A 17,300-nucleotide genomic window follows, 5' to 3' on the forward strand; every position below is an offset into this window, starting at 1 on the left:
GGGGTGCTGCTCCAGGGACACGGCTCCCACACCCGTGTGCTCTCCCCTCCGGGAACATGTCCCCACCTCCTGGAGCACAACACAGTCCTTCTGGGGCACGGGGGAGCAGGGACAGAGGGAGGGTGGGTGGACAGCGGCCAGGAAGCGGAAGAAGGTGACCAGCTTGGAGCGGAGGCAGAGCAAGACATGGAGGCCATGGGAGGGCAGGCAGGGCGGGTCACGGGGGCCCCTGAGGGGATGGGACCAGGAGACCGGGTGGCCAGGCCCCCAGAAGCAGGGCCTCAAAGGCTGGCGGTGGTGGGTGGGTAGCACACAGGCCCTGCCCGACGTGGTGGGGAGCAGCCACACGTAAGCACGTGCAGGGAGGCGCCATTTCTGTCGTCCGCTGTCCAGGTGTGAGCTGTTTATAGCACACCTGACATGTGAGCACGGCGTCAACTGTGTCCTTTGCTCATTTGCCACCTTGGACCTCACACACACTGGATTCCACTGCTCCTGGCCATCTGGCCATCCTTTAATTTCAGAGATGGACAGAGAGACAGAGAGAGGAGGCACCATTTCTGGCACTGTACCTGGTGCTGGAGGGTTGAACCCAGGTCCTGGCAAATGGGAGAGTGTGAGCTCTACCCGGTGGGCTGTCTCCTACTCCCCTGTAAATTATTATTATTATACTTACTTATTATTGGATAGACACAGAGAGCAACTGAGAGGGGAGGAGGAGATTGAAAGGGAAAGAGGCAGAGAGACACTTGCAGCCCTGATTCACCTCTTGTGAAGCTTTCCCTTGAAGGGGGGGGACCAGGGGCTTGGACCTGGGTCCTTGTGCACTGTGAGCCCTTAACCAGGTGTACCACTGCCTTGCTATTATTATTATTATTTTAAAGGTGTATTTATTAACCCAAGGGAGGGAGAGAACCAGAGCAGCATTTTTTTTTTTTTTTTTTTTTTTTGGTCTCCAGGGTTATCGCTGGGGCTTGGTGCCTGCACTATGAACCCACTGATCCTAGAGGCCATTTTTTTCCTTTTGTTGGCCTTGTTTACTGTTGTTGTTGTTGTTCTTATTATTGTTACTGCTGTCATTGTTGCTGGATAAGACAGAGAGAAATTGACAGAGAGGGGGAGAGAAAGACAGACACCTGCAGACCTGCTTCACCGCCTGGGAAGCGACTCCCCTGCAGGTGGGGAGCCGGGGGCTCAAACTGGGATCCTTACGCTTGCGCTTTGCTCCATATTTGCTTAACCTGCTACGCTACCGCCCAGCCCCCCCAGACCATCACCTTGATGAAGGCAGTGCTGGAGGTTGAATGCTCAGGCCTGCAAGTCTAACGCCTTACCCACCGCCCAGCCTCCTGGGCCGCCCCTAGCTCATGGTGACTTCATGGTCATGGTCTCAGAGTGGACAGATTCGCCCAAAAGCATCATCCCACACCAGGTTTTCAGGAAACTGAGTCCAGCTTGAAGCCAGCTGGGCTGGGTAGTGGCGGACCAGATAGAGGCACACATCGCCATGTGTGAGGACCCAGGTTCAAGCCCCTGGTCCCCACCTGCAGGAGGGGAGCTTCATAGGCAGCAGAGCAGGGCTACAGGTCGGCCCCTCTCTCGTGCGCACATATGACTCAGCCGCTCAGAACGCCGACCCTGAGGTCGACCTCCATTGGGGCGATGAGTGGACTCAGGAACTCAGCTCTGTCTCGCACCCCACTGCCCCCCAACTCTTTGTTATCACAGCAACCAGAACCTCCATCAGGGGACCCAGACTGTTCCCATATCCCTCCCCCTTCATCTTCACTGAGCTGGCTGCCCTGAGAGGCCCCCAAGCCCTTCCTTCCTCTGGGACATGTCCCCTTCTCCCTGGGGGGGGAGGCTGTCCACCTCCCCTGACATCCTGGAAGTACAGCCCCCTGCACCATCCTCCCTCCAGCTACACCCTCCCCCTCAGGATGGAGCTGCTGAGACCTGGAAGGGGTGGCCCCTTCTCCCTGGTGTCCCCAAGGCCTGGAGCACTGCAGGACCCCTGGCCATCCTACAGATGGCCCTATATGGGGGCCCCTCCTCGTGACCCTGCCGACCCGAGGGTGAAGCCACTCACAGCTCCGTAGAGGGGACCCCAATGCGCATGGTGACAGCATGCCTTCCTGCACTGTGTCGCTGGGTCAGGGTCTGGGGACCATCTATGGACAGACAGACAGACAGACAGACAGACGGGACAGAGGGGAGGCAGAGGGGAGCTGGCTCAGTATTTGCCTTTCAGAACCCGAGGATTCCGGAAGCATCAATTAGCTGCTGGTTAATTGCCCTTCACAAAGACAGCTTTTGTATTTTGAAATTAGGCGGTTAATATATTGTAACTAATTGTCTGTCCCGCCCACCCCCACGCCAGCCCACAGCTCCCACCCCATGAATGGTGGGCAGCCGGCGACTCGCAACCAGGTTAATGGGCCGATGGAGGGGACTAATCTCATCTAATGAATGATGGTGTGACCTTCTCAGAACAGCGAGCAAGCGTGGGACAGTGAGGTGACAGTGTGGCTCACATCTGTCACCAGACGAACCTCCACGGAGAGGGGGGGGTCACTGACAGTCCCGCTTCCAGAAGCTTCCGACCCGGGCTCCTGGGAAACACACCCTTGTCCCTTGTCCACACAAACCTTGTCCCTTCCCGGCAAACCTTGTGCTTTGGAACCAGAGCGGATGGTTCCGTTTTGTTGATTTGCCTGGGAAACCCGCCTGCACGGCTCTACCTTTCCTGGTGCCATTTCCCTCCGTGTTCACCGACAGAAGTGAGAGAAAGAGAGAGATGGAAAGATGGAGAGACGCTTGCAGACCTGCTCATGAAGCTTCCCCCCTGCAGGTGGGGGCTGGGGGCTTGAACCAGGGTCCTAGTGCACGGGGGCATGTGCCTGTGTGGTCCGCCACTGCCAGGCCTGGCTAGTTCTGAGCTGGTCTCAGTCCCCCGAAAACCTGGGAGTCTGTCTACTTTGAGAGAGAGAGAGGGAAGGAAAAGGAATCAGTTCCTCACTCTGGCACATGCTTGCCAGGGATTGAACTCGGACCCTCATGCTTGAGAGTCCACTGCTGCCTCCACTGTGCTGCCCCCCAGCTTGCCCAGGGAGGGGAGACAGCTGGCTACTGGGAGAGGTAGATTGGTAGTGCACGCACCAAATTCCAGCGATACCCCTGGTGGCACAAAAATAAACGAATGAATGAATAAATAATAAAACAAAGAATAAAGAAAGGTCTGCTGGGAATAGTGGAATATTTTAATGATAATAATGATTGTTTCATTATTGTATTTTATTGTAATAAAACTATAGTATTACTACTGTTGTTAAGAAGTGCCACCCTGGGAGTTGGGTATAGCGCAGCAGGTTAAGCACATGTGGCGCGAAGCACAAGGACCGGCATAAGCCACCTGCAGGGGAGTCGCTTCACAGGCAGTGAAGCAGGTCTGCAGGTGTCTGTCTTTCTCTCCCCCTCTCTGTCTTCCCCTCCTCTCTCCATTTCTCTCTGTCCTATCCAGCAACAACGACATCAGTAACAACGATAACTACAACAACAATAAAAAAGCAACAATGGCAATTAAAGGGAAAATAAATAAATATAAAAAAATTTTTAAAAAGCCACCCTACCCCCCCAGACGAGGAAGACCCCATGAGGACACAGCAGCTAGCAGGCCGGGGACAGCGAGTGACCAGTGGTCCTGTGTGTCACAGTGGGGGCAGCCGTCCCTGAGGTTAAGGTCCAGCCAGCCTGGTGCCAGGGCAGGTGCCACCCAACGCCAGCCACCTCGGATTTGGCCTGGGGAGACCTAGCACCCAGAGCAGACCCCCGCCCAGGCCCTGCCCTGTCCTCTCAGGCTCTTGAACTGACCTTTACTTCCCTCCAGTGCACAGGGACCGGCCTGAGTGACAATGGCTCGCGGTGACTGTGACCGCGGGCGCCGTCCCCTGCGAATCACCGGGACCCCGGCGGCATCTGCTGCCTGTCGCATCTGCCAGGTGCGCTCACCCGAAAATAATGGAACCCGCTCATTATCCCACCCACTTGCTCACTCGCGGCAGGAAGGCGGAGAGGGCCGCACCGGGTGACCTTGGCAGTGAGCGGGGCGACCCGTCGGCTGGGTGGGGCTCCCCCCCGTCCCCCATGCAGAGTGCTGCCTCTTCACAGGACCCAGAAGTCACCACACCCTGAGTCTGTGTCTTCACTGCCCCCACAGTTAGTCCCTGCTCATTCTTCAAGGCTGCCATGTCCCTTCCTCCAGGAAGCCCCCAGGCCTTGCCCTCACAGGCCCCACCCCGTCCCCAGTAAAGTCCCCTCCATCCACTCCAGGGGCCCTGAGACGCTGCCCCCCATGGCTGGTGTTGAGGTGACCTTCCCTGGCTGCCTCCTCCAGCTCTGGGTCTGGTCCCCAGTAGCAGGTACTGACTCAGCGAACAGAACCTCAGTTTACCGACTTGTGGCAAGTCTCCAGGGGCAGGGCTGTGGAGGGCAGAGCTGGGAGAAGGTTCTGCTGGGTGCCGCCCAGGGGGACCGCAGGGGACCCTCGGGCACAGTGCCAGTGGGGGCTCCCAGGGCAGTTCAGGAGGTTTCTCTCTGTGAGGTCTCGGGGGGGGGGAGCAAGCTTGTGCTCACTGCCACCCCACCGTGGGCCTCACCACTGCTCTGTCTCCAACAGCCTCTCGGTGGCCAGGGAGACGGCTCAGAGCTGGCAGGGAACAGGACGTGCTTGCCTGAGGCTCCCGGTTCAACCCCCGGGAACAGAGTGGTGCTCTGGCTTCTCTCTCTCATAGGAAATAGAAATGACCAGTCTCTGAGGATATCTGTGGAAACAGTCAATGAAACAGAATAACAGGAGGAAAAACCGCTCAGATGCAAGGTTTCTAGAAGGTTCCAGAGGAGAAAGCCCTGGGGAGTGGGTGGGTGGAGAGAGGACCACCGGGAGGGCTGGCGCCTGAGGGTGGAGGGGTGGGGGGGCAGGGGCACCCGTGGTCACTGCCACTGAGTGGGTGGCCAGGTGACGACAGACATGCCAGGTGTATGACAGCGGGAGATGAGCACAGGGGGTGGGGAGAGGCTTCTCTGCGCCAGAGAGAAAGCTGTGCGTGGAGGGAGGGACACCGCAGCAGGGCGCAGGCCTTGCACTGATGAAGCTCAGGTTCAACCCCAGGCACCTTTGCCGGAAGTGAGCTGTGCTCTGCTCGCCCCCCCCATACTCTCCTAAAAATAAATTTAAAAGGGGGGGCAGGGGGTTGACAGCACACATTACTATGCTCAAGGATCTGGGTTCGAGCGGGGGGGGGGGGCTTCATGAGCAGCACTTTCATTCTCCCTTTCTTTACTTTTCTTTTTTACTATCTTTATTCATTGGATAGAGACACGCAGAAACCGAGAGGGCAGGGAGAGAGAGAGAGACCTGCAGCCCTGCCTCACCACTTGCAAAGCTTTCCCCCTGCAGGTGGGGAGGTGGGGAGCTCAAACCTTGAGCTCTGTAATGTACACTCGACCGGGTGTGCCACCACCTGGCCCCTTACTCCCCCTTTCTATACCTCCTTTCCTTCTCCATTTCTGTCTCATTAAATAAAAGAAAAAGAAAAAAAAAAAGGGGGGGGAGGCGGGGAGCTGTGGACTCACTCGTAGTACCAAGCCCCAGAGATAACCCTGGTGGCAATAAAAAATTAAAATATAAAAGAGGGAGCAAGGGCCAGATGGAGGTGCACCAGGCTAAGTGCACACATCACAAGGACCTGGGTTCAAGTCCCTGGGTCCCACCTGCAGGGGGACACCATGAGTGGTGAAGCAGGGATGCAGGTGTCTGTCTACCTCCCTCTCCCCTCTTAATTTCTCTCCGTCTCTATTCAGTAATATATATATATAGAGAGAGAGAGAGAGGGAGCAGAGTAATACAGCCTGCTGTGTAGGGCACCTGCCTTGCTGTGTGCAGTCCCCAGGTTCAAGCCCCGGCATCACACCATAGAGTCACAGCACTGGGCGGGGGGGAGATCTATAGCGGTGTGGTCTCTCCCTTCCCTGTCGCTCTCGCCTGCATGGATGGCAGGGACCCCGTTACTGCAGAAATAGGGGCTTCGGCAGGCAAAGAGGGCTCTGTGCTTCAGTTTCCCCAGAGGGGACAGACAGGACCAAGAGCCGGTCCTTGCGATCACCAGAGTCTGCAGCACCGAGACCCTGATATCCGGCTTGGCACCGTCACCATTTGTCTCAACACCCCAACTAACTCAAACAGAAGGAAGACAGGTGCACTGGGAGCTGTGTTCACAGAGGAAGCTGTCACGCCAAGGGCATCCCCAGTGGCGGGGGGGGGCAGCTCCATGCCCCACCCTGCAGGCAATGGGTCACCCAGGGATCCACCTGCTGGCTGCAGTAGTCACAGAGGCTGTGTGTGTGTATGTGTGTGTGCGTGTGTGTGTGTAGGGAGGGGGAGTGGGGACAGAGGCTGTGCGTGTGTGTGCATGCGTGTGTGTGTGTGTGTGTGTGTGTGTGTGTGTGTAGGGAGGGGGAGTGGGGACAGAGGCTGTGTGTGTGTGTGTGTGTGTGTAGGGAGGGGGAGTGGGGACAGAGGTTGTGTGTGTGTGTGCGTGTGTGTGTGTAGGGAGGGGGAGTGGGGACAGAGGCTGTGTGTGTGTGTGCATGTGTGTACGCGTGTGCGTGTAGGGAGGGGAGTGGGGATTAATGGTCTACAGGAAATACAGTTGTTCGTCCATGTGTCACATTTCTCAACTTTCTGCTAAACACTCTCCCCCCACCCCCAGCCCAGGTCCTCCACCACCATCAGCACCAGGACCCGAAAGCCCCCCTTTCCTCCCAGAGTCCTTGACTTTGGTGCCAGACACCAAGCCCAGTCCCAGTTCTGCTTTGTGTTTCTCTTTCTGTTCTGATTTCTCAGCTTCTGTCCGTGAGTGAGCTCATCCCATCTTCATCCTTCTCTTTCTGGCTGACCTCACTTCACAGGATCCTTATGCCGGCCCTTGTGCTTCATGCCACGTGCACTCAACCCGCTGCACTACCACCCAACCCCCAGTTCACAGGATTCATTCAAGCTCCATCCAAGATGAGGAGAAGGTGACTTGAACATTTTTCATAGCTGAGTAGTATTCCATTGTGTATATACACCACAGCTTTCTCAGCCACTCATATGTTGTTGGCCACCTGGGTAGCTTCCAGGTTTTGACTATTACACATTGTGCTGCTATGAACATAGGTGTACACAGATCTTTTTGAGTATGTTGGGTTCCTTAGGATCTATCCCCAGGAGAGGAAATGGAGGGTCATAGGGTAGGTCCACTTCTAGCCTTCTGAGAGTCTCCAGACTGCTCTCCACAGGGGTTGAACTAATTTACATTCCTACCAGCACCACAGGAGGGTCCTCTGCCCCCACAACCTCACCAGCATTTGTCATTACTGTCCTTTCTGATGTGTTACATTCTCACAGGAGTGAAGTGGTATCTCAATGCTGTCTTTATTTGCATTTCTCTGACAAGCCCTGACTTGGAGCATTTTTTTTTATTCATATGTCTGTTGACCTTTTAGATCTCCTTTTGTGATTATTCCGTTCATATCCTCTTCCCAATTTTTGGATGAGGCCATTGGGGTTTATTTTGTTGTTGTATCTGCCCCCCTGAGAATGGGGTGGGGCATGGGGTCTGGCTCCCCAGGTGGCACTTGTGCCCTTGGCTAGCTGTTCCCGCATCCCTGAACCCCAGCCATGAGCCAGGGGTGATGGCTCCTGGCCTTGCAGAACGGACAGGAAGCACCCTTACCCCAGAGCTGGGCTGTCAGAGGCCAGGCCAGAAGCAGCGTGTCAAGTCTGGGCCCCAGGACACGACACGGGAGCAGGTGAACCCTGAAGCACACGGTGGGTCTGGGCCAGCTGCCAGTGTCCCCTGCGAGGGGACAACTCAGTCCCGGGTGGGTTCAGGGCCAGGCCTCACACCTACCACAGCCTGAGCACAGCCTCCTGACCTCCCGGGGCCAAGCTCGGGCCATGGGCACTTACACTGCACCCCCGCACAGCCCAGAAAACCGTTAGACTGTACGGGAGCAGGTGCAGTGGGTGGAGCACATGCCGTAGTGTGTCTCAGGCCCTGGGTTCAAGGTCTGACACCACATGGACGGCACTGAGGGTGGTGGAGGGTGCAGTGGTGTCTCCCTAGCTGCCTCACTTCTCTTCTTTCAACTCTCTCTTATGCCTCTCTCTCTCTCTCTTAGCTTCCAGGGTTATGGCTGGTGTCAGCACTACCAAATCCACTGTTCCTAGCAGCCATTTTTTTTTTCCATTATATCGGATAGGACAGAGAGAAATTGAGAAAGATGGGGAAGATACAGAGGGAAAGAAAGAGAGAGAGAGAGGGAGAGAGAACTGTAGGCCTGCTTCACTGCTTGAGAAGTGTCTCCTGTGCAGGTGGGGAGCCAGGGGCTCAAACCCGGATCCTTGCACGGGTCCTTGTGCTTAGTATTATGTAGGCTTAACTGGGTGCACCACCACTTGGCCCCCACAATCTCCTTCTCAGTAAATAAAAAGAAAAGAAAAGAAAACTGTGCAGGGGATGCTGTCTGCCAGGATAACGCCAGAGGGAGACCCCCAGTTCACTCCCGGCACGGTGGGGAAGACACTCACAAGCTGTAGGGCCAAGGACCTAGCTCAGCCTGGCAGAGCACCAGCTCACATGCCTGAGGCCCCACAGGTTCCAGGTTCGATCCCAAGTGCTGCCTTATGCCAGAGCTGAGCAGCACTCTGGTGTCTGTCTCTCCTTCTCTCACAGTAAATAAAATAAACAGCAAATCTTTACAAGAAAACAAGCTAGTGAGAAGCAGCTGTTTTCGCTCCACAGAGGAAGCTGAGACCAGAGGAGCTGGGGGCCTGAGGAAGGGTCCTTTGGGTCACTCCCTGACCTGGGGACACCCTCCCTGGGTGTCATCAGAGGGGCCAGGGCCTAGTGCTGTAGCAGCCGGGGCCAGGCACCCCAGGGCGTGGAGGGAAACACCCCACGGACAGCAGCTGCCGGACAGACTGCGCTGAAAACTGCGCTGGGCATCTGCCCAAAGAACAGAACACTATCCCAGAGACCTACCCGCAGCTGCACTCAAGGCAGTGCTGTTTGTCCTGGCCAGGTGTGGAGGCGTCCCTCACGCCAAGGGAGGCGGGGAGGGGGCAGCTGGAGGCAGGACGGGGCATGACTCCTCTTCGACTCCAACATGGATGGAGCATGGAGGAGTGGTGTGAAGTGAGCTAAGTCCAGGGGAGGAGGAAGAGGAGGAGGGGGATGAGGAGGAGGAGGGAATGAATGAGAAGGAGTGGGAGAAGAGGAAGAGGAAGAGGAGGAGGGGATGAGGAAGAGGAAGGAAAGAAGGAGAAGGAGTGGGAGAAAGGAGAAGGAAGAGGAAGAGTGGGGGGGGGGAGAAAGGGGAGGAGCAGGGGAGGAGGGGGCAGGAGAGGAGGAGTCCTGGATATACTCATTCAGAAAAAGGAAGGGGCAAAGGAGAGACCTGGTCAGCCAGCAGAGCCCAGGACGGAGAGGCAGGCGGGCGAGAGGGGGGGCTGGAAAGGGCCTGGGGACATGGCGCAGGGCAGTGGAGGGGGAGGGGGGGTGGCGGACACCTGTCATAGGCAGATGAGAAATGCCACTGTCCTGTAAGCCATTATTTGCCCCAATAAAGTGGTAGATGGATGGATGGATGGATGGATGGATGGATGGATGGACGGATGGATGAAGCAGGCTGAAGACAGCTCACCAGGTATGGCCTGGGTTTGAACCACTGCACCACAAGGGAAACTCTGGTGTTATGGTGCCTGCCCCCCCCCAATGTGTTGGGTTCATGAGGTCCCAAGTTCAACACCCCCCCACCCCAGGTGGGACGTCCCTCTCCCCCAGAAACAGCAACACAGGGGCCCTGTGGACGGGAGGCCTGAGGGTGTCCGGAGTCTGGACAGCTCCCATGAGTGGATGAATATGGGTGATCTCACCAATAGACAGAAGCTGAAAAATAAGGACAGAATGGAACCACAAAGAAGAGCTTGGGTCGCAGCTGGTGCACTGAACCAAAGCAAAGGACTCTGGGTACGGCGGGGGGGGGGGGGTTCAGGTGCTGGAACACGATGGTGGAGGAGGATGTGGGCTGTGGTGTGGAAAACTCGAGAAGTGTTACACATGTGCAAACTACTGTATTCTACTACTGACTGTAAACCATTAATTCCCCAATAAAGAAGAAGAAGAAGAAGAAAGACCAACACTCAATCTGAGACGGCCTGTATTGGACCTGGGACTGACCAGACTAGACAGGGGTGGGCACCATGGCTGAGGTCCCTGCCTGTCCTGCCACTCCCATGGCTGTGTCCCCGGGCTGGCTGGCCTTCAGTGGTTAGCCCCGGGCAGGGAGGGGAGGGACGTGCCTGGCTTCTAGGGGGCGCGTAGGGGAGAGGTGGTCCTGGCCTCTGGGGCTCACTGGGCGCAAAGTCTGGGGCCTGGGGTCTGGCAGCAGGACGGTGGGAGGGAGGCGTCCCGGGTGGGTGGGATTGCTTTATGAGACCACCCCCTGGCCAGGCCGGCAGCTGTGCATTAGTGAGAGGACAGGATGCAGGAAAGGGCTGTCACCTTTCACATGCAGATGTCCCCAGCCCTCCCGCTGAGCCCCGCCAGCCCCTCAAAGGCTCCCTAGCCCTCCAATAAAGGGCCCTTGGGTCCCAGAGTGGCTACAGATGTCCCCGGACCACGCCCACCCACAAGTGCCGGCCTGCCCCTCCCCTCCAATCCCCTGCAGTACTGGGCCACCTGTTTCCCATCTGGACCTCTGGTGGTCCAGTACTCTGTCCCCAGCCACATGTCATGGGGTCAGCTCTGCACCCGTAGCCCAGCCCCGCAAGGGCCAGCCTCCACTTGCTACCCCTCCCACAGGGGGCAACCTCTGCCTTGTCGCTATCCTGAGCCCCCAGGTCAACGGCAGTGTTCAGTGACCAGGAGCACTCAACTGGCTGGGGAGCTAGGCCCGCTGGTGGAGCACAGACTGGCACGCCTGAGGCTGGCTCCTGGTTCCTTCCCTGGCCCCTGTGTTCTGGAGTGCTGGCTGGTTCCACCACCACCCCACCCCAGCCAGGAGAGCGCTTAGCCTGTGCAGAGCACACACTTTTTCATGCACAAGGACCCGGGTTCGAGTCCCTGGGCACATGCAAAGGGGAAGCTTCATGAGCAGTGTGGTGGTAGTTCTCCTTCTGTCTCTCTTCCTCTATCTAGAAAAAGAGAAAAAAGTGGGTGTGGTGAGATTACTCAGGCCCCAGTGAAGCTCTGGCAGCAACTGAGGAGGAGGAGGAGGAGGAGGAGGAGGAGGAGGAGGAGGAGGAGAGAAAGCAACTCTCTCAGATGTGTTTTTAGATTTATACTGTATTTTGGCTGGGGAGACAGCACAGTGGTTCTGCAAACAGACTCTCATGCCTGAGGCTCTGAGGTCCCAGGTTCACTCCCCATCACCACCATCAGCCAGAGCTGAATAGGGCTGGAGGGGGTGGGGGCAGAGAGAAAGAGGAAAAAAGAAAAATATAAACATAGCTGTGGAATTGGCACATTGCACCAAAGTAAAAGACTCTGGGGTGGGTGGGTGGGGAGAATACAGGTCCAAGAAGGATGACAGAGGACCTAGCGGGGGTTGTGTTGTTATATGGGAAACTGGGGAATGTTATGCATGCACAAACTATTGTATTTACTGTCGAATGTAAAACATTAATCCCCCAATAAATTTCAAAAAAAGAAAGAAAAATATAAATGTATAAAAGTAAATAAGGGACCAGGTGGTGGTGCACCTGGTTAAGCGCTCACATCACAGTGCACAAGGAAGGGCCTGGGTTCAAGACCCTGGTCCCCACTTGCAGGGGGAAAACTTGACAAGTGGTAAAGCAGGGCTGCAGGTATCTCTCTCTCTCTCTCTCTCTCTCTCCCCCCCTTCTCCTCCCCCCTCAATTCCTCTCTGTCCTATCCAATAAAACAGATAAATAACATTAAAAATTAAGAAAAAAGTAAAATAGGGAGCCGGGCAGTAGCACAGTGGGTTAAGCGCCTGTGGCACAAAGTGCAAGGACTGGCGTAAGGATCCTGGTTCGAGCCCCCGGCTCTCCACCTGCAGGGGAGTCGCTTCACAGGTGGTGAAGCAGGTCTGCAGGTGTCTGTCTTTCTCTCCCCCTCTCTGTCTTCCCCTCCTCTCTCCATTCCTCTCTGTCCTGTATAACAACGACGACATCAATGACAACAACAACAATAACTACAACAATAAAACAATAAGGGCAACAAAAGGGAATAAATAAATATTTTAAAAAAAGAAAAAAGAAAAAGGAAAGGGGCTGGATGGTGGCGCACGCAGTTAAGTGCACATATCATGTGCAAGGACCCATGCAGAGACCTGGGTTCAAGCCCCCAGCTCCCCACCTGCAGGGGGGACACTTCACAAGCCATGAAGCCGGTCTGTAGGTGTCTATTTTTCTCTCTCCCTCTCTATCTCTCCCTCCTCTCTCAGTTTCTCTGTCTCTAGCCAATAATATAGAAACACACAGACACACACACACACACACACACACATCTTTTAAAAATAAACAAGTAAGATAAAATGCAGAGCCTCTACTCTCCATGTGCCCCCCTCCAAGGAGGGAACCTTCCAGAAACTCTGAGGACACCTGTCACCGTGGCCTGCCAGGGGATTTCTCCTCCACCTGCAGGTCCCTCGCCAGCCTCCCTCACTGGGGACTTCAAAGCTGGTGGCCGTGCATATCAGAGCTGGGGCCAAGGACACAGCAGGTGGCTCAGGGCAGGCCAGGCGGGGCCTCAGCTCTGCAAACAGGGCTGTTCCACAGAAGGTTCTGGGCTGGGGCGCCAGAGAGAACAGCAGGTCCCGTGTGTGTGAAACCCCCACGGAAAACAGCCTCAAAGCAGGCGAGCGGGTTTGCCGGTGAGATGTCCACACTCCCTGCCCACGGCTGCAGACCCAGCTGTGCCGGCCTCTGGGAAGGCTGGGTGCCAAAGACACCCCCAACTAGAGAAGCAGCTAGTTTCCTCAGCAGCATGTCGGGGCCACAAAGGCTAAGAAGGGAGGAGCTCCATGGAAGGTGGAGCGGTGCCTTAGTGTCCCTCTTGTTTAGAAAGATCAGGGCTGGTGGTTCAGGACATGCGTGTGTGAGGTCCCAAGTCCCATTCTTGGCACCAAGTGGGTCAGCATGCTGCTGCTACGGGGGGTGTGTGTGTGTGTTTATGTGTTTATGTGTGTATGTGTGTGTATGTGTGTATATGTGTGTATATGTGTGTATATGTGTGTATGTGTGAGTGTGTGTGTTTATGTGTGTGTATGTGTGTGTCTTATTAAATAAATGGATGGATATATCTTAAAAAAAAAAATTGGAGGGCTGGGAAGACAGCATAATGATTCTGCAAAAGACTTATGCCTCAGGCTCTGAGGTTCAAGGTTCAATCTCCAGCAGCACCATCAGCCAGAGATGGCCAGGGCTCTGTTCAGTCGGCTTCTCTCTCTCTCTCTCTCTTTCACTACAAATAAATATAAAGTTAGTCAAGCTATTACTAATGCAAAGAAGTATTTTTTAAAAAAGATAAAATTATTTCAGCTACTTCAGGCTGGGAAGACAGTGAAGAGGCAGTGGACAAAACTTGCATATGAGGGGTCTCAGGTTCGATCCCCAGCACTTCCAAAAGCCAGAGCTGATGAGACCAGGAGGTGGCACACCTGGTGTGCCACCTCATGTTACCAGAACTCATGTTACCAGAAGCCAAAGGTGAGTGGGGCTCTGGTCCAAACAGATAAAGGGCAAAGTCACCACAACTGGGAGCCTCAAGTGAGCACAACAGAAAGGGGCCGGGTGGGTGGCATCTACCACCACCAAGCACAAGGTGCCAGGTCTGTGCCCAACCGCCCCCAAGGAAGACAGTCTGGAGATTCCTCAGAACACTAGAAATGGACCTACCTTCAGACCCAGCAATTTCCCTTCCAGGAATGGTATAAAAATACCATCCAGAGATCTCTGTACACCCACACCCAAAGAAGCCCAGATGCCCAACGGCAGAGGAGTGTCTGTGAAAGCTGTGATGCGTACACACAACGAAACACTACTCAGCTGTCAGAGGTGATGAAAATGCGGCCCAGGAGGTGGTGCAGCAGACAAAGTGTTGAAGTCTCAAGCGTGAGGTCCCTGAGTTTGATCCCTGGCACAGCATGTCACACAGTGATGCTCTGGTTCTTGCTCCCACTTCTCTCATTAATAATAACTTGGGGGAGGGGGCAGGTGCTGGTGACCTGGTCAAGCACACACATTACAGTGTGCAAGGACCCAGGTTCAAGCCCCTGGTCCCCACCTGCAGGGGAAAAGCTTCACCAGTGGTGAAGCAGGGCTGCAGGTGTCTCTCTGTCTCTTTTCCTCTCTATTTCCCCTTCCCCTCTCAATTTCTCGTTGTCTCTATCCAATAATAAATAAATAAATAAAAACTTAGGGAAAACAATGAATAAGTTTTTAAAAAAATATTTATTTACTTATTTATTTATTTATTCCCTTTTTGTTTCCCTTGTTATTTTATTGTTGTAGTTATTATTATTGTCTGTCTTCGTTGTTGGATAGGACAGAGAGAAATGGAGAGAGGAGGGGAAGACAGAGAGGGGGAGAGAAAAAGACAGACACCTGCAGACCTGCTACACCGCCTGTGAAGCGACTCCCCTGCAGGTGGGGAGCCGGGGGCTTGAACTGGGATCCTTAACACCGGTCCTTGCACTTTGCACCATGTGTGCTTAACCCGCTGCACTACTACCCGACTGACTCCCCATGGATAACTTTAAAAAATATGAAATCTTCTCTATTACACATCTTGGGTGGAAGTTAAGGTAATCATGCAAAGTGAAACAAAGCAGTAGAAATAAAAATACTGGATGATCTGACCTAGAGGCAGAACTTAAGAATCAGAGAGAGATAAACAACAAGGGCAATAAAAGAGGAAAAAAATAGCCTCCAGGAGCAGTGGATTTGTGGTGGTGCTGAGCCCCAGAGACAACCCTGGAGGTGTGCAGACACCTAGCACCAACAGACGGGAACTGCACTCATGTGACAGCTGTCTTGTAAACCATTATCTCCCCCCAATAAAGTGATTTGGAAACTCACAAACAGAAAATGCTGGGGCCCAGGAGGCTGCTCGGCAGGATTCTAGGGCCTGATTTCAAGGAGCCCGGAGATAGCATGAGGGTTATGCAAGAGGCCTATATGCCCAAGGCTCCGAAGTCCCAGGTTCAAGGTCCAACACCATCATAAACCAGGGCTGAGTGGTGCCCTTGGCAGAGGGGAAGGGAAAGGGAGGAGAGGAAAGGGGAGAAATCCACTTGCTTTTTATTTCATCAAATACATTCATTCAAGTTATCCTTCCAAAGTGATATGAATACAAAGAGAGCGAATGAATGAGTTCGGGTACTGACGGTGGGTAAGGGCGGTGGGTATGGGCTTTGCACTTGCTGCTCATCTATCTCAGTTCTGCCTCCTGGGGTCCCCGGGGTAGTGAAAGGGGTGGACTCTCAGGCAGGAGGTCCCGAGTTCAAGTCCCAGCATCGCATCGGAGGTGCCAGGGTGCTGCTCTGGTTCTCTCTCGCTCTCATTTCTGCCTGACCACACTCCGCAGCCAGCCGGGCAGCTGCCGCCCTGCTGGACCGCAGCCGGACCCGCCCAGGCCGGGGAGCCACCGCTAGCCGCGCAGATCCCGGGTGAGCTGGTGCAGCCCAGCTGCGGGCCCGCGGGTCCGGCCGGGCTCCGGGGGCGGGGCCATCATAGACCACGCCCACCATCAGCCTCGGCCCACCAGGCCCCGCCCCTCCGCCTTCCGCCGCACGTCAGCGATGGCGACCGGCGCGGCCCACTCACCGCGCCACCGCCTGCACCGAGCCGGGGATCGGCGTGCCACCGCCCGCGCCGCTGTCGTACAGCACGCCCGAGATGTCGAGCAGCACCCCGCGGATGCCCGCCAGCCTCTCGGCCCAGGTGGCCATTACTTCCCGAGCCGCTTCGACACTCCGCGAACCTACAGACGACCGGGAACTGCGGCTGCGCGGCGCGCGCGGGCGTCTGGGAAGTGTAGTCCGGGGCGGGGCCACGGTGGGCGGGGCGAAGGGCAGGCGGGGGCGGGGCCACTAGGAGGGAGCCTTCCCCGCCCTGGAGGAGTCTGGGGATCAAGAACAGGAAAAGCAGGAAAGAACGGAGCTGCTGGGTATTTAGCATTCTATGAAAAGGGAGAAAGCAGTCCGACGGAAATACCGACTCATAAGAACAAAACTAAGGGCCTGGGGAGACAGCATGACGGTTCTGCAGGAGACTTTCATGCCTGAGGCTCTGAGGTTCCAAGTTCAATCCCCAGCATCACCATCAGCCAGAGCTGAGCAGTGAGTCCTCTGGTCTCTCTGTAAGCCTTGAAGGGGAGGGAGTAGCTCAGCGGGTAGAGCACATGCGTTGGTGAGCAGAAAGTCCTGGGTTCGATCCCTGTCTCGACATAGAAGCACCATGGCCAGTACCAAGGGGACTTTAGAATGGTGCTTATCTCCCTAAGCATTTTAAAATAAGACTGTTTGGATCTAATGTATTGTAAGGTATTTTACACGTGTCCTTATTTTGCCACAATCTAGATATTGAAGCTATTAAGCTATTAAGCAAAAAATTGCAGTAAGATTGTCTAAGAAACTTTTAAATTTTTAAATCTTTTTTTTTTTTTTAATTGGTAGAGAGGGAAAGAGACAGAGAAACATCTGCAGTCCTGGTTCACCACTTGTAAAGCTTTCCCCCTGCAGGTGGGGACCAAGGGCTTGAACCTGGGTCCTTGAGCACTGTGATGTGAGCACTTACCAAGCTGTGCCACTACTGGCCCCTTAAAATAAGGTTTTTTTTTTTACTTTTTTTTTAATATTTATTCCCTTTTGTTGCCCTTGTTGTTTTATTGTTGTAGTTATTGCTGTTGTTGTCGTTGTTGGATAGGACAGAGAGAAATGGAGAGAGGAGGGGAAGACAGAGAGGGGAAGAGAAAGACAGACACCTGCAGACCTGCTTCACCGCCTGTGAAGTGACTCCCCTGCAGGTGGGGAGCTGGGGGCTCGAACCGGGATCCTTCTGCCAGTCCTTGCACTTCTTGAAATAACATTTTTAAAAATGGGGCTGCAGAGGTTGCTCTGCACTCACAAGCCCCTGGGAGCATTCCCCAGTGCCACATTAAAAGTCTGCAGTGGGGCCTGGGAGACAGCATATTGGTTCTGCAAAAGACTTTCATGCCTGAAGCTCCAAG

The 17,300-nt window shown here is 54.8% G+C and overlaps 1 protein-coding gene across 1 annotated transcript in view; it reads right to left on the reverse strand.

The window, feature by feature from the left end:
- The window catches only part of LHPP (phospholysine phosphohistidine inorganic pyrophosphate phosphatase), a 33,487-nt gene extending 17,407 nt beyond the window's left edge, over positions 1 to 16,080 (reverse strand). The window contains exon 1 of the mRNA XM_007519660.3: positions 15,896 to 16,080. Within this exon, the coding sequence (XP_007519722.1) occupies positions 15,896 to 16,020 (125 nt within the window). The 5' untranslated portion in view covers positions 16,021 to 16,080. The remainder of the gene's footprint in view (positions 1 to 15,895) is intronic.
- Positions 16,081 to 17,300: the final 1,220 nt, after the last annotated feature.

The sequence above is a fragment of the Erinaceus europaeus genome, chromosome 14 (assembly GCF_950295315.1).
Source record: "Erinaceus europaeus chromosome 14, mEriEur2.1, whole genome shotgun sequence".
In the NCBI taxonomy this organism is placed as follows: domain Eukaryota; kingdom Metazoa; phylum Chordata; class Mammalia; order Eulipotyphla; family Erinaceidae; genus Erinaceus; species Erinaceus europaeus.